General features: G+C 43.3%; 1 protein-coding gene across 2 annotated transcripts in view; it reads right to left on the reverse strand.

Moving 5' to 3' along the window:
- Nucleotides 1-24317, reverse strand: part of ABCG5 (ATP binding cassette subfamily G member 5) — a 52617-nt gene that overhangs the window by 1044 nt on the left and 27256 nt on the right. Inside the window, exons 1-12 of one of the 2 annotated variants that reach the window (XM_053284209.1) lie at nucleotides 24081-24135; nucleotides 23496-23617; nucleotides 16556-16692; nucleotides 16279-16377; nucleotides 14611-14743; nucleotides 12562-12701; nucleotides 9653-9782; nucleotides 7695-7911; nucleotides 7160-7365; nucleotides 3253-3391; nucleotides 2532-2717; nucleotides 355-467 (exon numbers count right to left, since the gene is read on the reverse strand). In XM_053284209.1, coding sequence (XP_053140184.1) covers nucleotides 355-467; nucleotides 2532-2717; nucleotides 3253-3391; nucleotides 7160-7365; nucleotides 7695-7911; nucleotides 9653-9782; nucleotides 12562-12701; nucleotides 14611-14743; nucleotides 16279-16377; nucleotides 16556-16692; nucleotides 23496-23610 — 1615 coding nt within the window. In that variant the 5' untranslated portion in view covers nucleotides 23611-23617; nucleotides 24081-24135. Of the gene's footprint in view, nucleotides 1-354; nucleotides 468-2531; nucleotides 2718-3252; nucleotides 3392-7159; nucleotides 7366-7694; nucleotides 7912-9652; nucleotides 9783-12561; nucleotides 12702-14610; nucleotides 14744-16278; nucleotides 16378-16555; nucleotides 16693-23495; nucleotides 23618-24080; nucleotides 24136-24317 lie in introns of those variants that run through there. The other variant, XM_053284208.1, reaches the window with a different exon arrangement.

The following is a 24317-nucleotide window of genomic DNA, read 5'->3' on the forward strand; positions in this document are numbered from 1 at the left end:
GCGCCACAGCATACCACTTTGGGACTGCTGCAGCCTCATAAGCCAGCCCCGACGCTGCAGAGAACGAGCGAGCAGCTGCGCAATAAGCTTTACTGCAGCTACTCCAATTTGTGACAATGGGAGTCACCCTGATGGCGCTGATTGCACAACTCATTCTTTGCAGCATCGGGGCTGCCTTATGATTATATAACCGCCCTGATGTGGTGTGCAGTGATGCTGTACCACTGCGCATCATGTCAGCCCCTGTGTCTGCCACTGGCCGTTTCATTTAGACTAGTGTGGATGCAGGTGAGCAAGTACATCGCCCGGCTGCATCAGGGTTAATATATTTACATTTGTTTGTTTCGTACTTACCACATGTAAATTTTAATCCAGAAAATTCATTCACAACAAGAATCTCACTACAGTACTTTTGGAATGTAAAATAACTTAGTATCTTAATAGCAGCTGGCATTGCCTCCAAGCTCCTTCAAAAACAAATGAGACAATTGACAATCAGTGTTGATATATGGTTTTTGTATTTGAATACATTATAACCTGCTTTGTGTCACAAATTAAGGGAATAGCAGCGTATGAAAAAAGTGATCTCATCTCTAGCATCATCATCATCATCATCATCATCATCATCATCATTATTATTATTTAATTCAATTTCTATACCGCCCTTCCAAAAATGGCTCAGGGCGGTTTACAAAGAGAAATAACAAACAAACATTACTAATAACATTACTAATACCAATAACATTGGCATCAAATTTGCTGTTCAGATGCCCCATTCACATTTAAAGCAGGGATTATTATTAATAATAATATAAAAAGGACTACAAGAGCAGGGAGCTAAAATCTGCCTACTCACACTCTTATTGTTTTATGCATTTTTGTTCAAGATCAGTTGTGATGCCTGAAGTGAGGCTAAGAGAAGAGTGATGACACACGCAGAGGGTTAGCTTTCCACACCCATGTGCCTTTTTTGCTGTTAAAAGCAGACCACACTCTTTGTTTAGTAATAATACAATAATAAGCATTTGTATGCTTACGTTCTACAGTTGTAGAGTCCATATATCTTAAGCTGTATGTTGTATTCTACATCACAAGCTCTGGTCTTGGCTCTGCCACTAAGATTTGGTTGGATGTTAGGTTAGGAGACTAGAGCCGGTAGCTTACATACAGTGCAGCACGCCACCCATGGAAGAACGGTTGGAGGAGAGCTGGTCTTGTGGTAGCAAGCATGACCTGTCCCCCTTTGCTAAGCAGGGTCCACCTTGCTTGCTTATGAAGGGGAGACTACACATGCAAGTAAGATAGTCCCTTCAGGGGATGAAGCTGTATTGGCTGCCCAACGGGGGCAGTGGATTTTGCTGACTTGCGCTGCCTCCAGAAGTGCCCTGTGTCACCTGAAAATATATTCCTGAGGATTGTGTGACCCTCAGGGACATATTTTTGGGTGACACTGGGCACTTCCAGAGACAGCGCAAATTGACAAAATCCATTCCTCCTGCTGCAGGCACAGGTAGAGCAGTGGTGGGAAAGCTTCTTGCAGTGCCAACACATCTTCTTGCCATGTCTGCAGGACATTACTCTGGATGTCAGCCAGTGACTGACACCCAAAGCAGCCTTCCAATGAGAGTAAAACCATGCAAGTGTGGGCACACTTTAAATAGTTGCACAACTGCACTCTTACACAACACTGCCAGGGTTGGCTCCCAGGGCACTGGGTGCCATGAAATGGAAAAGGTGCAGAAGAGGCAAGGCTACAGCATCCAAGGCTTCTTAGTTTAGAAAAGCGGCAACTATGGGGAGACATGGTAGAGCTGTATAACATTATGCATGGAGTAGAGAGAGTGGACAGAGAAATGTTTCACCCTCTCACAAGACTAGAGCCAGGGGTTATCCCATGAAACTGAAGGCTGGGGACACAACCTATGGGATTCTCTACCACAGGATGTGGTGATGAGCACAACCTTGGATCACTTTATAAAGGGCTTAGACAAATTCATGGAGGACAGGTCTATCAGTGGCTAGTAGTCTGGTGGCTATAGGCCACCTCCAGTCTCAGAGGCAAGATGCCGCTAAATACCACTTGCAGGGGAGCAACAGCACAGCATGCCCTCACATCTGGCTTGCAGGCTTCTCAAAGGCATCTGGTGGGCCACTGTGTGAAACAGGATGCTGCACTAGATGGGCCTAGTGCAGCAGGGCTGTTCTTATGTCCATGTGAACAGCAGCTGGTCAGGAATGCCTTGTGCGTTAGTGAGACTTCCTTTTGAGTAAATATACAGAGGCTTGGACTATAGGGACAATTTGTGACATTTACCCCGTGCCTTTCCTTCCTCAAGAACTTAAAATGGCATTCATAGGTTTAACTTCTACAACATGACTGCAACATGACTCGCTTCTGCAACATGACTGCATGAACCTTGTCTTCTTGGTCTTTTATAGGCCAGCACTACAGGCTGGTTTTCTCTCAAAATACACTTCCTAGGAGCAATTTATCAACCTAATCGCAGTTCATGGCCAATGCTTTCACTTACCTCAAAAGTCCACTTCCAACTAGGACGCCTGCTACGTTTAGTAGTGACACAGCTCCACTGACTACATTAGGATTTTGAATTACCCCAAGCAAAGTAAGTGCAAGCAGTTCACCTAGTATATGGGGTACCAGGAGCGCAGCAAAAAAATATCCAAATCTAGAAGCTTCTGGGTACAATCCCACAGTCCTACATAAATACAAACAGCTTTATTTCAAAAAGGAGGAATTGTTTTAAGATTCTATCTTTTCACTCAAATTAGTTACGGAAAAGTGAAAACATTTTCATGTGCAGATCTCTACAAGTAACTGCTTGGAAGACCATCAAGGCAGGGGCTAAGGAGTAGAAATTTTCTTCCTGATGTGCCCTGTTTCTACATGCCGTATGTTCTGATATGTGGCCCAGATGTGCCATATTTTCTGTATTTTGTATACATCAGGGGTGCATTCAAAAATGTGATTTCCCCCACCTGTCTGTCCAAACTGATGCGTTCCCAAAAAGAATCTACAGTGCGATTTTGCTAGATATGTAAACCAGCCCTTCTTAGTAATGGGTTCAGGACGTCACTGCTTAGGGCTACCTTTTTCACCATGAGCAAGCATGTCAGAATCAAAGCCACAGTATCTTTACTTCTGCCTTCTTTGGATCTCTGAAGTATTGTATGATGACAGCATAAGTCTTAAACTTGACAGGTAGCAATTTATATACAGAGAGATTCACTTACCAGTATATAAAGACGCTAAAAAGTGCAATGCTGATGACGCTGAAGAGCAGGAAATGCAGTATATAGGCGAGCAACATTTGCCACTTCTGATATAAACCATCTTTACTTTCTTGGTCTCCAACAGCCCGCAATGCAGGAACTAGAAGGTACGCAAACAAAAGCAAATAATTTTTAGCCTAGACTAAAGATCTCATCAGACTAGAGATCTCCACTGCTACTCTAACTGGGAATAATGGGTGTAGCAGAAGGAGTGAACGGACGAACTCCTTAGTGGCCACAGAGCCTCCCTGCCTTTGCAAGCCATGTTGGCAGGATTTCAAGGGCCGCAGGAGGAGCAAGATTACATGTTGCTTAGACAGACATAGGAACATAGTGCCTTCTACTGAGTCAGTGCAAAATTAATGTGTACAAGGAGCATCTACGTATAACCAATAACAAACAAATTAGATCCAAAATATATAATTCAATTAAATCTTTAATATAAGGCACTAAAGATACAAAATAGAATATGAATAAGTATAAGCAAGCTGAATCCACATATATATTTTGTCATGAACACAAAATGTATACATCTCCAATATATTCTTTTAATTTCCACTTGAAAACGTTTTCAATTGGAAATGGAGGTCACCAGGTCACCAATGTGGACTGAAGTAACAAAAATTAAAGGACTTTATTGGAGATGAATACATTTTGGGCTAATGACAAGATATATTTGTGGATTAGTCTCCATCACCACATCCCATGGCAAAGAATTCCATGAATTAATTATGTGCTGTATGAAAAAGTACTTCCTTTTGATGGTCCTAAATTTCCCTGACCTTCAATTTAATGGGATGGCCTCTGGTTCTAGTGTTGTGAGAGTGGGAGAAAGGTTTTTCAACACTCTCTACTCCATGCATTATTTTATATACCTCGATCACTTCTCCCCTTGGTCACCTCTTTTCCAAAATGAAGAGCCCCAGATGCTGTAGCCTTGCCTTGATAAGGAAGGTGTTCCAGGCCCCTGATCATCTTGGTTGCCCTCTTCTGCAGCTTCCAGTTCTACAATGTACTTCTAAAGATACAGTGAGCAGAACTGCATGCAGTATTCCAAATGTGGCCATACCATAGATTTGTATAAGGACATTATGTTAGCATTTTAATTTTCAATTCCTTTCCTGATTATCCGTAGCATGGAATTGGCCTTTTTCACACTTGCCACACACTGAGACAACACTTTCAATGAGCTGTCCACCATGACCCCAAGATCCCACTCCTGGTCAGTCACCAACAGTTCAGATCCCATCAGTGTATATGTGAAGTTGGGGTTTTTTGTCCCAATGTGCATCACTTTACACTTGCCAACACGTTATCGCATTTGCCATTTTGTCACCCACTCACCAGTTTAGAGAGATCTTTTTGGAGCGCTTCAAAATCTGTTTTGGATTTCACTACCCTAAATAGTTTAGTGTCATCTGCAAATTTGGCCACATCACTGGTTACACCAACTTCTAGATCGTTTATGAACAAGTTAAAGAGCACCGGTCCCAGTACTGATCCCTGGAAGACCCCATGTCCTACTTTCCTCCATTGTGAAAATTGTCCATTTATACCTACCCTCTGTTTCCGATCCTTCAACCAGTTACCAATCCACACATGAACCTGTCCCCTTATCCCATGACTACTAAGTTTACTCAATAGCCTTTGGTGAGGAACTTTGTCAAAAGCTTTTTGGAAGTCCAAGTATACTATATCAACTGGATAAACATAATACAGAGATTTAGTATAAAAGGCTCTTCTTTAAAAAGAAGGAAAGGGTTACATCAGAAAGGCTTGTACCAAAGGGGCTCAAAACAGTAACCATGGTAACTTGCAAAATCATTCCCACAAAGACAAGGCTTCCCATTCCCATCAGAGCCGTACAAAAAGCAGTTACAGAAGTCACCTGGATCAAGTGGCCAGTTGCCACATTAGCACCAGGTGGCTGACATACAGAGCAAGGATTCCTTGGTGCAGCCAGAGAGCAGCCGAACTTCCCAACTAACTGCACAAGTGCAGCTGGGAAGCAGGGATTTTTGCTGCCTTCCTCTTTCCTAGGGAGCTCCCTGTGCCAACTGAAATTATTCCCTGAAGGCTGCACAGTCCTCGGGGATATATATTCAGGTGGCACAGAGAGCTTCCTGGGGAAGGGGAGGGTGTCAACATTTATTTATTTATTTTAAAACATATTTAACATTTATTTAAGAAAATTGTCACTTCCCTGCTGCACTGCACACCCCAAATTAGATTACCAGAATGCCTGATCTGCAGTAACTCAGATGTAGATTTATACTTGTATATACAGGTGATTCCAGTGAATGGTTCATAGGATAACTGGCACTGCGCACCAAGCCACTGTTTTTCATCTGGCTCCAACTCAGCCCACTCTTTTGCACCTGGCTCCAGTTGGTAGACCTTGTGGAGTCTAGTGAAAACAAAAGTTGATCCCACATGCCTGAAATGTGTCCACTCCTGCTATGTATAATACAGGTGAAACTCGGAAAATTAGAATATCGTGCAAAAGTCCATTAATTTCAGTAATGCAAATTAAAAGGTGAAACTGATATATGAGACAGACGCATTACATGCAAAGCGAGATAAGTCAAGCCTTAATTTGTTATAATTGTGATGATCATGGCGTACAGCTCATGAAAACCCCAAATCCACAATCTCAGAAAATAAGAATATTACATGGAACCAAGAAGACAAGGATTGAAGAATAGAACAATATCGAACCTCTGAAAAGTATACAGTGTACTGTGCTTGACTGGCCAGCAAACCCGCCTGACCTGACCCCATAGAGAATCTATGGGGCATTGCCAAGAGAAGGATGAGAGACATGAGACCAAACAATGCAGAAGAGCTGAAGGCCGCTAATGAAGCATCCTGGTCTTCCATAATACCTCATCAGTGCCACAGGCTGATAGCATCCATGCCACGCCGCATTGAGGCAGTAATTGCTGCAAAAGGGGCCCAAACCAAGTACTTAATACATATGCATACTTATACTTTTCAGAGGTCCGATATTGTTCTATTCTTCAATCCTTGTCTTCTTGGTTCCATGTAATATTCTAATTTTCTGAGATTGTGGATTTGGGGTTTTCATGAGCTGTATGCCATGATCATCACAATTATAACAAAATAAGTCTTGACTTATCTCGCTTTGCATGTAATGCGTCTGTCTCATATATCAGTTTCACCTTTTAATTTGCATTACTGAAATTAATGGACTTTTGCACGATATTCTAATTTTCCGAGTTTCACCTGTATACTATATAAGCACTATAGCCACCTAATGGCGCAGTGGGGAAGTAATTTGTCTAGAGAGCAAGAGGTTGCTGCTGGTTCAAATCCCCAGTGGTAGGTTTCCCAGATTATGGGAAACACCTATACTGGGCAGCAGCAATATAGGAAGATGCTCATCTCATACTGTGCAGGAGGATGCAATGCTAAACCCATCCTGTATTCTACCAAAGAAAACCACATGGCTCTGTGGTCGCCAGGAGTTGACACCGACTCGATGGCACAACTTTATATAAGCATGATATAAATACAATAATAATTGTTCTTGTTGTTTTACTACTAGGTCAAGGGTGAGCAAACTTGGCCCTCCAGCTGTTGTTGAACTACAACTCCCATCATCCTCAGCCACAATTTATTGTGACTGGGAAAGATGGGAGTTGTAGTTCAATGACTACAACAGCTGCGGGGGCAGGTTTACCCACCCCTGGACTAGATATTATTGATGCCCTCCGTCCTTATGCAGCCATGGCCAAGAGTCAAAGCACCAACATAAAAAAAAACCTCCCAAACTAAAGCCATAAACTAGTCAGCAGTGTTTTAAGATACCTTTTCCACTGTTACTTACGGAAACATAGAAACTTACACAGAGCCAGAGCATTGAGAAGTCCTGTATAAGGCGGAGCACTCACACACTGGTAAATGACTCCTATACGGTCTTGCACAGCTCCTTTAAGAAGATCATTATTCAGCCTCAGCAGGAAGAAGGCCACAAACAGGCCAAACAATAAGTTTTGTGAAAGCCGCATTATTATACCAGTCTTGTCTCTGGATAAATTCCTGGTTGTCCTTCTGAAAGTACAGGAGCACGATTGCAATCAGACGCAGTTTGCCAATGACTTTGCCGCTTGAACCACAGAGGGGTCCCATCCTCCTGGGTTTTGTGATGCCCCCTTGCTTACGGCTTTTCAGTTACTGCTTTCAGGGGCAGGGGGTGTGGCCTGGCTAAAATTCGGAGGGGTGGATGCTTATGTACTTCAGATTATGATTTAAGCTCTGCACTGCAATACTTGGTGACTGAGAGGACACAGGCCTAGACAGGCCTAGCATCTTGCTATGAAAGATGTGGCAAATCTAAGGCCTTGCATTTGTGACCACTCACTTCTTACGTCAGCAGTTACCTTAAGAGAATCCATACTTTGCAGAAGGCACTGGGGGACTCCTTGCATTTGAAGGGTATCGGTGGCAGCTCTTTCACATTGCGCTTTGTTTCTTCAATGGCTTCCAGAGTTCTGAGAAAGGTTTCAGAACTTTTATAGGCGAAAGAAATGGTTTGAACTCTGCTGTATGTTTCTAGTTCGCGCTCCTTGCTTTGAGTGTCTACTGACGCAAGATCTACTGTAAAGTGTCCACGACAACATGGTATTAGTCTACACATCTTGTCTTCTGGGTAGTACATATGCGTTTTACACTCCAGCCCAATCCATGTACATATATTCATGCCATTGCACAGTTAAGTTCAAGCCTCAGTGAAGTAGCCTACTGCTTGTGAAAGCATATGCCACAAGAAACTAATTATTAGCTCTCTCAGGTGCTACCAGGGGTGCCATTATGCATGGACTTCAGGGCCCAGGTCCATGTGCCCACTCTTCTAGAGGGCCCCATGATTTTCCCCAAAGGAAAATTGGATTCCTTTTATATTTCTGGAATGGCTTGACCTAGAGTTCTGAAATTTGGTACAGATGTAGGACAGATTATCAGGACTCTGTGTATCAATTTTGAAGTGGATTGGCCAATCCTTTAGTTTTTAATGATTTTTTGAACTTAAAATAAACTTCAAAAAAGTCAAAATCCTATAAGTGGCTATGGCAGAAAAGTACAAAAACTTCTGCAACAGACACCCACCCCTGGACCATCATTTCACCACCATGCCCTTTGCCTTCATGAAAAAGTGTAGCATGTCCCCTGCTTTTGCCCAATCCATTACCTTTCCAATATAGCTGAGTGTAGAGTTCTGACACTGGGTACACATGTAGTCCAAGATGGCAGGACTCTGTGTATTTTTATTTCAAGGAAATTAAAATAAATCCTGTGATTTTAATTAATTTTGTCCTACTGCAGTAAAGCTGCCAGAAAGCATTATCTCTATCCAAGTATGCCACATCTAGTGAAAGTGGAACTATTATATTTGAATAAACAGCATTTAAAAAAAAAAAGCACTTTGCTCAAGTTGGTTTGTGATCCAAAACCATGAGAACTGTGAATCAAGAACTGTGCATGAGAACTGTGAATCAAGGGGCATGTGTTGTGGCTTTAATGTTTTCCCCTTACAAATCCACTATATATCCAATTTGGTTTTGTGTTTGAACTGTGGAGCAGGGGACATACGCTATGTCCTAGTTAGTTTGTGAATGGTCAAGAAGCAATGTGAATCTTGTGTAGTCATAGTCGTGTGTCTGTGTGTGGGGCGGAGGGGCAAATGTGTTCTGGCCCAGACCTGTGGTTTGTGTTGAAATGTATATATATGGAGAGGATGGTTATTCTGTGGGGGCAGGGGGGCGGGCACAAGCTGATTAGGCCCAGACTCCAAAATTATTTAGTTGCACCTCTGGGTACTAAAGAGCACCTTTTTGACTTCTTGCTACTAAATATTCTGGCTATATAAATATTCTAGCATTCCACTGAATCAATGGTCATGTATAATCTTAATATAGCTGAAGTTTGTATGAAGTTGACTTGTACTGAGTCAGACCTTTGGTCCAGCTAGATTATCAGCACTCACTGGTAGTTGTTCTTTAGAGTTTCAGAAAGCGGTTTCCCCAATCCTCAAGATGCTAAGTATTGACCTAGGAAACTTCTGCATGCACAAAGCAGGTGCTTTACCATTGAATTACAGTCTCTCCCCTGAGCACTATATTCTTCACTAGCTATTATGAAAGCCCTAAAGAACATTTTATCTTGAAACTTTTGACCATACTGACATAGTACACAGGTGTTCCATGATCTCTCTATTTTCTTTTGGCTATCTGACTTGGACAAATTTGCCACCTACAAGAACGCTTTGTTCAATGTAGTCACAAAGAAAAGAACTAGACATTTGACTAAAGCATCTCTCTAAACCCAATTCAGAAAAACTTACCACAAAAATCAAAGGGGCTGGAATGTTCAGGACATGTGTAACCACAGTCTCTAAAAAGGGCAATCATGTCTGATGGGCCTCCGCAGAAGACTAATTCTCCAAAACTCATAATGCAGATTTTATCAAATACCTTGGTGGAAAACAACAACAAAGCGTTAAAACCTAAATGCAGTTTGCAATCAGAACATGGAGAAGGATCCAGATTAGCATAGTGCCAGCATAAGGATGGATTGTAAGGGTGCTTAAAGAAAAGTACCCTGTAGCTATTGTGCTAGCAGAAGATGTTCCAGAATCACTAGCAGAAGAGAGCTCCCTAGATGCCTGTGGAACAGCAAGGTCTACTACCCCTTACACAGTCCCAGCTATCTCATTGAGAAGATTGCTGTTATTCTCTTTCTGCTCTTCTGTTAGCAGTTTCACAACACCGGGCAACAATTTCTCTCCTTTTACTAGTGCAATCCTAGTTTGGGTCCTGTTCAAGGTACTGAAAAACACACTATGGAATAATATAACCTTCTTCCCCAGTAAGGGGGCTTTGGCATTCAGTTTATTTTGTGCAAGACCAAACCTGCCATCAAGGCTGGATGGCTCGAATCAGATTTGGAAAATGGTTTTAATGGTACAATCAACAGCTAACAGGTTGTGCAGCATTACAGGCATGTAATATTGTGGCTCGGGGCTGCTGCAGAGTCGGAAGGCAGCCCCAGCGGTGTTAAGAATGGGCGGTTGTGCTAGCAGTGTGTCTGTCCACCATTTCTCTCACTGTTGCAAACAGGGAAAATGGTGGAATAGTACAACCACCTGTTCTTAACAGCATCGGGGCTGCCTTCTGATTCCGCACCAGCCCCAGGGCACAGTGTTACACAGTGTAACAGTGTTACATCTCCTTAATGCTGCACATCATGTTAGCCGATGTACTTTAAGAAGGCAAAACTAGATGACACAATAGGCAAATTCTTGCACAAATGTGTTTTGTTTGTGTAAGTAAAGTGTGCCATCGAGTTGATGTCGACTCCTGATGACCATACTGAATTATTATTATTATTATTATTATGTCAATCAAATATACAGCTGATTAAATGATTAAAAAAATACCTAGTTTCTACAATCTCTGCCTCCCTAGAGGCTATTTAAACACACAATTCACTGAATATTCAGAATCATACATTTCATTCATGTCATAGAAAATAAAGAGTACAGATGCTATCTCACACCTGATTATTCTAGTTCTACACAAACAAAAGAGCCACCTAATGGCACAGCAGGGAAATGACTTGACTAGTAAGCCAGAGGTTGCTGGTTCGAATCCCCGCTGGCACCTATATTGGGCAGCAGCGATAGAGGAAGATGCTAAAAGGCATCATCTCATACCGTGCGGGAGATGGCAATGGTAAACCCCCATCTGTATTCCACCAAAGACAACCACAGGGCTCTGTGGTTGCCAGGAGTCGACATTGACTCAACGGCACACTTTACCTTTACCTATGATTCAATGGGCGACTGGACTGACAGAGGGCCTGCTTGGGCTGCTTTATTGCAGCTGTCACCAAGACAGGGAAAGGTATTGCTGGGGCATCCCCGCGGCTTCCTTGTGTCAAGCAACTAGAATGGGTGGCATCTGCCATCTGACCCAGATGTGTGTCTCCATGGCCTTTCACTCTCATGAGAGAGTGGTCCTTGGGCTATCATGGCACATTATTAGCAATTCTGCCCAATCCCCATGTATCCCTGGATGGCCCTTCTCATGAGTTGTGAATGGGTCTCTCCATGGCCTTCCACTCTCATGAGAGAGCGGCCAGCTCCAGAGCAGCATCCATCCTCATCACATAGGAGGAATCTCTCTTTCTCGTGGAGGCAATGCTACTCCTGCTGGACTGTTCTTCCATGAGTAAGGCTAGGGACCATATGCATTAACCCATGGGAAAAGGGCTGGGGCCCCCTTCCCCAACTTTATTGTACAAAAAACAGAGCAGAGCCATTGAAGAATTCTTGTGTGTGGCTGCCTTTTAAACCCAACACCGGGTATTGCTGCCCCACGATATGTTATATTTGCAGCATTCTAAACAGGTTGCCCAGTTTATGGCAGCACCATGACTGAATGTGCCTGTGAACATACTTTTTCATCACTTCATTTCTGGAGAGCAAAACACATACTGCCCATCTTGCCATCCCATCTCCTTTATCTTCTGATTGTCAGAAGGGGGGAACAAGGGACTCAGTGGGAAGCGGGCACCCTCCACCACCACCATGACTTTTCCATTTGACAGGCTTACAAGCTTGGGATGAGAGGCATTCCTGTTGCCGGGCAACGTCGTGAGTAGCAGCCAAGAAGCATGGCATTCATGGAGCAAGTGTGTTCTTGGGTGGGTCTGTGCCTCTCTCTCTATAATTTTGGTTGCAGAGACAGCATGAATCAGCAGTTATGGCAGGGTATGGACATAATGCTTCCACTGCCAAACCTCAGGTTGGAGCAGCAAACCTTGAAACCGAAAGTTTAAATGGGAGTTTGGTTGAGGGCAGGTTGCTTTGGGCATGGAACCGTGGTTTCATGCGTTTGGATGTACAGAGTTTCCAGCCTCTACCCCATTAAACTCCAGTTTGGCATTATGTGTGAATGGGGCCACTGCGTGCTTCCAATTCAAGAACAATGGCTGACACACTGCACAAAATTACACACATGGTAGAAGGTTTGCATGTTTGCAAAAGAGCACTGTTGCCCAAGTGCAAGAATAATGCAAGCGGAGTTGTGTGGTGCGGCCATCATATATATTGATGACACTTTCACGCAACTCTACACAATTTTTGCACATGCGCAACAGCACAAACGTTACGTTCTGCTGCATGCATACTGTTGTGCAGTATGTCAGCCAATACTGTTGCTGAGGAGTTGCATATTTTATGTTCTTTACCTGAAAAAGTTCTGACCGTGGCTGATGGATTGTAATAATCACTATCCTGCCATTGCGAGCAAGTTCTGAAAGCAGCGACACAATCTGATTGGCCGTCATACAGTCCAAGCCTGTGGTTGGTTCATCTAGCAACATGACCTCTGTGAAAACAACAAGAATAGCTCTTGAAAGCTCATTGTTCAGGGGTGGCGGGGGGGGGGGAATACATGTTATTTGAGAAAAAATGAAGTTCTCAACTCTGTGTTAGCCTCAAGAGTAATACAAGGGTAGTGGAGGTGGAGCATTTGCAGGGGAGAAGGAATGCACAGGAGGACATGCTTAACTTTTCTCTCCTGCAACCCATCCGGCCCAGATACTTATTCCTTCCAGACAACTCTGAAGACAGATATACATCCTGCTGGAGGAAAAAGGTTCTGGAATGGCAATTGCATGGGGTAAGCCATGAGCAGCAAATGCTTAAGCATTCCCTCTAATTTCCCCCTGCAAATGTTCTCTTACCGTTGCATTACCATTAACTGGTAAACATGTGTTTACTGAACTAATGGACATTTCTGCCCTGAACAGCATTTTTCACTCATTTAATTTAATTTAATTTAATTTAATTTAATTTATTTATGTAAACCGCTTTGGAGACTTTTGTTGAAAAGCAGTATATAAATATTCATCGTATTTGTATTCATTAATTTGCTCATTCATTCTTTTCAGTGACCTGTCTGGGTTCTCTCTCTCTTCATGTGCCTTCTCCCATTGGAAGGTTGGCAGCCAGCAAAAGCCATTGATTGGGGTCCCTAGAATTGTGGATGCAATTCCTGTATGCACACCCCTAGACCAACAACAGCTGGAAGGCTGAAGTTATGCAGTCTTGACCTAAGGCAAGTGAGACGGGGGGATCTTGACACACACAAAGCACTCCCCAGTGAATGAACTGGAGTTTGAAACAAAGTATGCAGTGAAATATAGTTTTGTATATTTAAAGTTGAGTTTTCAGACTTAAAAAAAAAAATATATTTTAAATCGAACCCCTGAACCCAAACCAAACCAGGGATTGTTTGGGGATGAACAAAACCGAACATGCCTGGTCTGGTTTGAGTCAATTTCTTGGACTCGAACCAAACTTGGCAAACTGGTTTTGTGCACACCCCTATGTTGGACGACTACTACTTATATACCACTTTTCAACAAAAGTTCACAAAGCGGTTTACATAGAAAAATAAATAATAAATAAAATTGATTCACAGTCTAAAAGATACATAAGGTAGACACCAACAACAGCCACTGGAAGGATGCTTTGCTGGACTTGGATAGGAACAGTTGCTCTCCCCCTGCTCTGGGACTACAACTCCCATCATCCCTGACTATTGGTCACTGTGGCTGGGGGTGATGGGAGTTGTAGCCCCACAACAACTGGAGAGCCAAAGTTGTGCACCCCTACCTTAGATGGTGGCCCATAACATGTGGGTACTCCTATGCCAAAATCAATTGCCCCAGGGGAAGAAGAACTCTAAGTACTCATCCAGACTACCCACAAGGTCTAAAAATCAATTACCAGCACAAAATGGATGCTGACTATGAGAAAGCAGCTTTGTGGAAGCAATCTCACCACAAAAACCAATATATTAAGTTGGGGGCAAGGGGCAATCTCAAGTAATCTGAAAACCTGGAGAGCTGTTGCCAGTTGCCAGTACTGGGCAGACCATTGGGCCATAAAGCAGCTTCTGATATCTACTAGGACAGGCCTCTCACCTTATTCAGAGCATTGGGATGTTTCCAGTAATTTGCCTAAACTGGGGATTTGAAGCCACACATCCCACCAGCTCTCAAACGGAGATTGCAGCTCAGCCTGTGCTAAATCTCTGTCAGGTAGGGGTGGGCCCATCGGGCTCCTCTTGAAGTTAATGAGAACCGTTCAAATGAGCCTCAGTGACAGATGAAAAATTCTATTGAAAAATGTTGGGTAGAGGTGGGTGGTAGGTGTGTGTACCAAGTGACAGTCTAATCAGAAAGGACAGAATATTTGTTTTGTTCTGAAAAGCTAGGCGCCGTACTCACTGGGATCTTGTAATAGCTGTGCTGCGATTGAAACGCGGCGCCTTTCACCATCAGAAATCCCCTTGAAAATGCGGCTTCCAATTACACTGTTAGCAACATGACTGAGCCTCAGCTCAGCCATAACAGTGTCAACCTGCAAAAACACTGACAAGTCAGAAAGAACATGAAGTGGATATTTTCTGCCCAGCTGCTTGAGCACCCTTTGAGCTCTACATTAAAATACAATGGCTGACATTCAGAGCAAGGTAGTGCAGGTGCAGCAAGAGAGCAGCCAAACAAAACTTCCCAACTGCACCGGTGCAGCAGGGAAGCAGCAATTTTGACACCGGTCCCTACCCTATCAGTGTTCCCTCTAACAGGGATTCTCAGATGTTGTTGACTACAACGCCCAGAATCCCCAAGCAAAAGCCATTGCTACTAGGAATGTTTAGTCAACAACATCTGGGAATCCCTGTTAGAGGGAACACTGTCCCCTATCCCTGGAAGCCCTCTGGGCCACCCATAATTACATCCCTGAGGGCTGCACAATCCTTAGGGACATGTTTTTGGGTGGCGTAGAGGGCTTCCTGGAGAAGGGGGTGGGGTGTGTCAAATCTTGCTGCTTCCCTTCTGCACCTGTGCATTTAGTTGGGAAGTTCTGTTAGGCTGCTCTCTAGCTGCACTGGTGCTTCCTTGCTCTGAATGTCAGCCACTGCAGTCTATCTTCTTTATATTTATTTCTCTAAGATGTACCCATGGCTAATCTCATGTGTGGCAGCTCTCGTGAGAGTTTGCGAACAGCTGCCAGATAGCCATGGGTACGGGGCGAGAAAATGGCAGCAGCGGAAGTAGGCAGACAGGGAAAGCATCAGCCATGCTGGCCAGTGAGGGAAACCACCACTGCCGGCGGGCAGGGAAGGAAAGTGCCTGCCAGGCGGGTGAGGGAAACCATTGCCGGAGGGTGGGGAGGAAAAGCGGACTGGGAGGTGGAGTATGGACCGGGGCTAAAGGGAGAGGAGAAGGAGCACGGACTAGGGCTGAGGGAGGGGAGAATGAAGATGGGGAGGAGGAGAGACAGGGAGAACTAGGGGTACAGATGCTCTGCGCCGGATCATCTGGGGTGTGTGTGTGTGTGTGGAGAGAGAGAGATTAGGTGGTCCATGGCAAATAGTGCATGGCAAGTCCCGCCCACACAGTGCTTTACCAATCGGAGGTAACAGAGCAAGAGCACCGTGGTGATTGGCCAGTGAGAATTCCATATTTATTTATTTTTTTTTAAATCCTCTTTTTGCGTTGGAGTATCTGTTATGCCCTGAACTCGCAGTAAAGCCTTGCGGTAAAGCCTGTTGTCTGAAAAGCCTCCAGATCTCTTTCAGCACCTTTAGGTTTCAGAGAATGTATATTCCCAATCTTTTCCGCATCCAGTTCAGCACATTCCATAGCTGAGACTGTGTGCATTCCACAACTCCATTTCATTGCATTTGTGTAAAATATGGAATTGGGTGCACAGCTGTCAGCATCTTTTAACCCAATTACATTTATTTTAAAAGCACAAGCCTTGTAGCAGGTCCACCCCCACCCTCAGGTTGTAATCTTGCAGACACTTAAGCTGCTTAAATCTCATTGGCTTTGGTGGCATTCAAGCAGCCTGTGTGAAGGACAGTTGCCTTGGTTTTCCACATTACAGACCTTCTTTTTTATAAAGTCATGGGAGTGCTTCTGAAGTGCTAGCAAGGCAGTGTACGTTAAACATTCTTCTGTGGTGAGATAGCTTAACAAGGTGTCATTCTGAAAGAGAAAACAATGCAGCAGCTTCAGTCATATGGTGGCTACCTATGCACATTAATCATTAATGTATTGACAACGACGCTATGAAGCAAATCCTGTGCAAAGGGATGGGGATAACAGTAGATAAGATCTACTCTACACGAACTGGAAATGCTTCCTACAGAAATGCACAACAAACCTGGAGAACATAGGAAAAGCAATCTTGAAACTGATCCAGCCTCAGCTCACGTCCATTGACATAAACTTGCCCAGTGAAGTTTGCCTTATGGCTCAGTCTTCCAGCTATGGCATCCAGTAGTGTGGTTTTCCCAGATCCTAATGCAAATTTAGGAAGATTCAACAATCATATATTACATTGGCAAAAATAAATTTTTAAAACCCAACGTTTGGTTGTACAGCTTCTCATACTGGGTCCCCAGATGCTGTTAAACTACAACACCCATCACCCCCTGCCAAAGGTCATGATGGCAGGGGGTGATGGAGTTATAGCCCAGCAACATCTGTGGACCCAGCTTTGAGAAGCCCTAGGGTAAGGTTATTAGCAGACACGATAGACCTGCCTACATTTGAACTGACTTGACAGCTGTCCCTTTAACAGCTGTTTCATCTGCAGCAATTAGCAGGTGATAAAATATTTAACTGCATGCCCGTGAATTCTGCATAGCAGATCTTTGTTAAAGGGACAGGAGGGGAGCAGGACAGATCAATAGTATGCACTGGTTGCCTTTGCAAACACATCCCCTTCAAGACAAGTTGGATTCTGTTATTCTTCCAATGGATTCCACTTAGAATGAAGACCATTGCATTATCTTGGTATAAATATTTTTCTTATACTAAATGTAAACCAACATGTTATACATGCATACAGTGGCTGACATCCAGACTAATTGAATGAATAGTACTACTCAGGGAGCTGTCTAAAGATCCACTGAATTTCTGTAGGACTTCCTCTAGTAAATTTAGTCAGGGTATTTCAAGATTTTTTTTAAAAGAGCTGGTCTTGTGGTACGAATAGGAATACGACAAATATTTATATACTACTTTTCAACAAAAGTTCCCAAAGCGATTTGCATAGATATAAATAAATAAATAAAATGGTAGCAGGCATGGATTGTCCCCTTTGATAAGCAGTCCACCCTGCTTTGCATTTGAATGGGAGACTACATGTGAGACATTCCCCGTAGGAGATGGGGCCACTCTGGGAAGAGCACCTGCATGCTTACATGGAGAAGGTCTCAAGTTCCTTCCTTCCCTGGCAGCATCTCCAAGATTGGGCTGAGAGAGACTCCTGCCTGCAACCTGGGAGAAGTTGCTGCCAATCTTTGTAGACAATACTGAGCTAGATGGACTAATGCTCTGACTCAATAGAAGGCAGCTTCTTATGTTCCTAGTGTAGTGTAGCAGTTACAAGAGTGAGCTATGAACTAGCAGGTCCCTGGTTGAAATTTCAGCTTTACTCTCCCATGGAAGACCGTATTTTCCAGAGGACATTAGGAGGCCTTATGGTTAAAACAGATCCCTGCCCTGTCCTGCCTGCTGCTTCTTTCTTCCAAATTGTAGCATCACGTCTGCACAGCCTTTTACATGTTCAACAGAAACAAATTCTCATAGCTGGGTCTTCTACGGTTGAACATTTTCATCTGATCCTTCATTCCCCCACAATGACAGTCTCAGCCCCCCATATGCAATGGAAGGAAAACAATGCAGGTCCTCTTGCCATGAATGGTCTTCACATTCATGCTACAGATGGAGAGGGAACAGGATTGTGCCAGCTGGCCCTCCCCGCAACTCTTGCTCATTGAGGCGAGGGTGAGAGTTGTGTTTGTACCTGTAGGGGAAGAATGACAGTTCAACTCCTATTAACAGAGTAAAACCAGTTTGGTAAGAATTCACCCAAGCAGGAGGTCTGGCGTTTGAAGAACAACAAGGATTTATTTGAAAGTTACAAATGAATAGGGAACCGAGCTTAAGGCTGAAAGGGGAGAGAGACTAAATAAACAGCCATCTCTGGGAGAGACAAAACGGAGACTACAAGCTCTGCAAACAAAGAGGGGAGGAGTCCAGCACTTTTCATCCATGACCCTAGAGCCCACCCCCCAGTGGTCACTATGAGACACTGCAGCTGAGAGCAGCAGGTGCTGCTAGGGTCCCAGTTCCAACAGTACCAACTAAGCTCCATGGCTTTTAAAAATATGCAATCAGAGAAAAAAATGTGCATCCTCTCTCCCAAAAAAGTGCAATTATAAAAGAATGCATGTGCAATTCAAAGATTCAAGTCATACAAAAGTTGTATTAAGTTAGATGATGTAAAAAGTGACTGACTGATAACAAGGAGAAAACTAACATGAGTAGTCAAGGCTCCTCCAGAACCCGGAACCTGATCAAGTGTACCAGTTTCTCCCCACCCTGTCAAAAACTCTTTCCACAGTCTCCACTGCTACTCCCCACAGAGTCTTCCCCAATGAATAGAACAGTCTTCTGCAACAGTGCTGACAAATTCACAATTCTTTGGAGCTTCTCCCACTCTATGTAGGCTTCAAAATATCATGGACTGTGACTCCAGGCACAAAGTATGTGTGCACAGATAAGGAGAAAGCACAGGTATGCATTGTAGCGGCACATGCTACATGCACAAATTACACTCACATATCACAGTGCAGTTCTGAAATGTTCATTTTAAAAGCCCTGCAAAGTTCCCAATCTTGTGGTGGGTCTACACATGTTCTGTTGTACCTGTGAGGCAATCCAATTCTCACCTTGACTCAACACATGAAGGTTGGGGGTGGAGCCAGCCAGGGCAAGGCAAGATAGCACAATCTCATTCCTCTCAACGTTCGGCGCATGCAGGGAGAACAGTACTGCTGACCTACTCTACAGGGTTGTTACATAGATGAATAAGCTTTGAACACACAAAGTGTGCTCTCTCTCTCTCTCTCTCAAATGTCAAGCCTCAAAAATGTCAAGTCTCTGTCTAGGAGAAGAGGAGGTAGGTGGCATCATTAGTCAACGGCTCTTCTTTGTTGATGGCTTGCAACGCTTCTATCTTTCAATGCGGTGGTTAGAGCATTAAACACTTAACAAGTCTAATTCTTAAGCACCCTTCACATTATAAAGCCAGGAAGTGATTATCTGTAAAAAATATTGTTATACTCCGGTAAACATGGAAGAGCACATTTGTCAGCTACTTCTATAGCGATGAAAGCATTTATGCGGCAAATAAGGGCAGAACCAATGTCATGGCTGCTGCTGTGCTATGATGTTTCAGATTATTGGCCTTAGCCTTTGTGTTGCAATTGCGGCATTTGTGTGGGATACTAGCCCTGTTCAGGCTTTTTTTTTTTTAAAGGGATGCCGTACCTGCATAGAGCATCCCGATAGCGTGCTCACAAGCCCTGCCCCAGTGCTGAGAAGCTCTATACCTACATTCTCCATTCTTACATTGTTCATCTGAAAGGAAAAGGCAGTAAGCATGATGTAAGCATGAAAAGGCAGTAAGCATGATGGCAGCTGTTTCCATGATCAGAAAGCTGGGGTACTTAGAGTGTTTGCCTCTTCAGACACATGTCGTAAGCAGGAAGAACGCAGCAGTGGGGTGGAGGGGAGGATGAGGCTTCTCAGCACTGGAGTAACCTTCTAAAAATATCATCTGCTACTGTGTTGTTACAATAGCCACTGCTGTATTCCCACCTTAAAGGTTACTGTGTCATTTATTATTATTTTATTATTTTATTATTTATTTATTTATTACATTTGTACACCGCCCCAAACTTTCCATCTCTGGGTGGTTAACAATAGTATAAAACAAGTTAAAATATATACAAAAACTTAAAACAATTTAACAATTTAAAAATCACCACGAATTAAAACCTTAAAATTTTAAAGAACAGAAAAAGCTTGGGTGAAGAGGTGGGTTTTCAAAGGCTTTCTAAAAATTGTCAGAGATGGAGAGGGTCGTATCTCAGAAGGGAGTGCATTCCACAGTCTCGGGGCAGCAACTGAGAAAGCCCGTCCCCGTGTGGCCACCAGCCGAGCTGACGGCAACTGGAGACGGAACTCGCCGGATGACCTCAATGGGCGGTGGGGATCATAATGAAGAAGACGTTCTCTTAGATACCCAGGGCCTAAGCTATTTCGGGCTTTATAAGTTATGACAAGCACTTTGTATTTTGCCCAGAAACCTATTGGCAGCCAGTGTAGCTCCATCAACAGAGGAGTAATGTGGTCTCTCCAAGATGACCCCGAAACCGACCTGGCCGCTGCGTTCTGTACCAACTGAAGCTTCCGGACTATGTACAAAGGCAGCCCCACATAGAGCGCATTGCAGAAGTCAAGTCTGGAGGTTATCAACAGATGCACCACTGTTCTGAGGTTGTTCATCTCAAGAAACGGACCACCGAAGCTGACAGAAAGCACCTCTGGCCACTGCCTCATCCTGAGAAACCAGGGAGAGGTGTGGATCCAGAAGTACTCCCAGACTGCAAACCTGTTCCTTTTGGGGAAGTGTGACCCCATCTAGAACAGGCAGATCAAAATCGTCTCTAGAGTTCTGACCCCGCACAATAAGTACCACCGTCTTATCTGGATTAAGTTTTAGTTTATTCTCCCTCATCCAGCCCATTACTGCTTCCAGGCAAGCATTTAGGGAAGTTATGCCATCTCCTGAAGAAGTTGACATGGAGAAGTAGATCTGGGTGTCATCAGCATACTGATAACACCCCGTTCCAAATCCCCTGATGATTTCTCCCAGCAGTTTCATGTAGATGTTAAAGAGCATTGGAGAAAGTATGGAGCCTTGAGGGACACCATACTTAAGCTCAGATTTTGAAGAGCAACAGTCTCCAATCAACATCATCTGGAATCTGTCCGAGAGGTAGGAGCAGAACTACTGTAAAACAGTGCATTTAAGCATTTAAGACAGACAAAGTGCCAATTTTAGGCTAATTTTAATCCTAGTAAGCTAAAGAAAAGATAGAAAAAGTATTGATGCTTTTGAACTTTGGTGCTGGAAAAGACTTTTGAGGATACCATAGACAGCCAGGAAAACAAAGAAATGGATCATAGAACAAACCAATCTGGAATTTTCACTCGAGGGAGGCACAAATGACCAGGCTCAAACAATCATACTTTGGACATATTATGCGAAGACCCAGCTTCCTTTAGAAGTTCATAATGCTGGGAAGGGAAGTTGAAGGACTCAGTTACGACAGCGATGAATGCACCACTGAGAGACCTTAAAGGCCAAGTTGAAGACAGACCATCCTGGAGTGAATCTATGTGGTCGCTAAGAGTCGGCACCAACTTGACAGCACTTAATCAATCGATCAATCAATCTAAAGAGGACTACTGTGTTTTCATCCAATCTGGCACAGACCCAAAAAGTAATACAGACAGGAAGAAGTTTGAGGGTTACATACTGACCAGTGCAGCATTCAAGGAGACACCAGAGCTGCCCAAAAGCCATCTCCCAAGTCCCATCATATGCATTCATGCCCAATCTAGATTTCTAGGAGAGCCAGTGTGGTGCAGTAGGAGAGCCAGTGTGGTGTAGTAGGAGAGCCAGCGTGGTGTAGTGATTACAGTGCTGGACTAGGACCAGGGAGACCCGAGTTCAATTCCCCATTCAGCCATAAAACTAGCTGGGTGACTCTGGGCCAGTCACTTCTCTCTCAGCCTAACCTACTTCACAGGGTTGTTGTGAAAGAGAAGCTCAAGTATGTAGTACACTGCTCTGGGCTCCTTGGAGGAAGAGCGGGATATAAATGTAATAATAATAATAATAATTTCCATATATGCTGTGATAAGCATATGGAATGCCTCCATTCGAAGGGAAGCAATATAGGCTCAAATTCATAATCTGCCATGAGGCAACCATGGGACAACCACACTTTCTTAGCCCCTACCCTACAGGGTTATTGTAAGGATAGGTTAAGAGAGTCTCTATGTGCACTGCCCTGAGTCTCTTGGAAGGATGGAACAGAAAAGTATTATAGTATTCTTGAGCACTAGAAACCTGCTCTCTAAGGTATATACACCTCATAATCCTAGGTATAATATATAGAATTAGCAGGTGAGGCCCATCAAGAGAGTTGATCTTGTGGTAGCAAACATGACTTGTCCCCTTAACTAAGCAGGGTCTGCCCTGGTTGCATATGAATGGGAGACTTCTGTGAACACTGTAAGATATTCCCCTCAGGGGATGGAGCTGCTCTGGGAAGAGCAGAAGATTTCAAGTTCCCTCCCTGGCTTCTCCAAGATAGGGCTGAGAGAGATCCCTGCCTGCAACCTTGGAGAAGCTGCTGCCAGTCTGTGAAGACAATACTGAGCTAGATAGACCAATGGTCTGGCTCCTATGTTCCTATTTCATTGACTTGGCAGTCATTTTGTGTAGATTATTTGGATAGGAATTAAGAACAAATATGAATGCTGAAAAAGGTAACCTATCAAGAAAAGCTCCCATTAATCTTTCTGTAACTAATTTGAATTATTTTGTGATTTGTAACAACAAAAATTATATTTGCACTAAAATGACAGTTACATAGGCAATTTTAATTTTTTCAGCAAATATTTTTATGAACTCTAACTGTGACATTTTCCCAATGAAAAGCAAAAAATAATTATTCAGACCTTACACCCAGCATGTTCCAGTGCAAAAAAGTCGTGCATTCAGCTAATTTAAGAGGTAGGTCTGTTAATGTGGAATTTAGTGTTGAGGTAATTGCAAAGTATGACTTTATTTTGCAGAAACAAATCCACAAACAAACTCTTCAAAATATCTACAGGTAGTGGATTTGTCCAGATGGCAGCTCTCTGTGGTTTTTTATTGCAGTTTTAAAGCTAAGATTAGGGGAATCGTAACTGCAAGAAATAAATGCTGATGAACTAGTACTAGAGCAAGGAGGCTTGAGCAACAATCATTGTTTTGGTTTGCATGGCCCACATTGAAACCCCTGCTGTGCCCTGGGATGTCACCTGTATTAACAGGCATTTACAAGTATCTAGGCATCTTGACATTCAAAGACCTCTTAATCTGAACGTACTGTTCTTTAGTATATATTAAAGTGTTTACTATATTTAATGTAGAAATGCTGATATTAATCTCAGAAATGTATATTACTTACCAGAATTCCCCAAGATGCCCATGATCTGTCCACTTTCTATATGAAATGAAACATCTTTGAGAATCTGTCTTGTCCATTTTTTATGGTACGATGGAATATCCCACCAAGGCCCCATGCGTTCCCTTAAATAAAAGGAAAAAGGAAAGGAAAGAAAAAGAAAAGCATGTCAAGTGGCTTTTTGGACAATAATAACTTTGAAAAAGGTTATTCAAGGATCTCCATTTTCATTCTGAAAAGGAAATGCATTCAGAATGTTGCATTCTCCTATTGCTCCTAAAATGTATCAGAAAAGCCACACTAGGATTTTCTCACTATAATTAGGAGACTTCAAAAGGATCAACATATATTTGGAAGCATACTAAAACCAGGCGTTTCAATGGGAGATAGAATTTTTAAAAGAGAAAACCTGTAGATCTTGTGAATACTTCAATGGATCTAAATCATTGCTTGAATTTGTTTGTAGTTTGATTCGATGAAACAGAGATTGCTCATGATTAAACCTGACTTTAATGGTGGCATTTTGGGATCGCACAAGGGATTATTAGAGGAATTCATTAATGACAGTCCAAGCTGACATTTACTCACCTGACTGCATAAGAGACATTCTGGACACTAATGCTGTTATGTGCTATCAAACCCCGCTGTCTGTCTTCTCCTTGAGATCCTAGACTCCACTTCGGCATCTTCGAAATGTGGGAGCAAGCAATAGGAATGTGTTTTCCTAGTGATCCTTCAGATCGGCTAATGCAAATCAAAATGCAAAATGCCCTGTAAGCATGTGTACAAAGCAGCTCCTGCCATCCAGGTCTGTTGCTTCTCACC

Source organism: Hemicordylus capensis, chromosome 1, assembly GCF_027244095.1.
Source record: "Hemicordylus capensis ecotype Gifberg chromosome 1, rHemCap1.1.pri, whole genome shotgun sequence".
NCBI lineage: Eukaryota > Metazoa > Chordata > Lepidosauria > Squamata > Cordylidae > Hemicordylus > Hemicordylus capensis.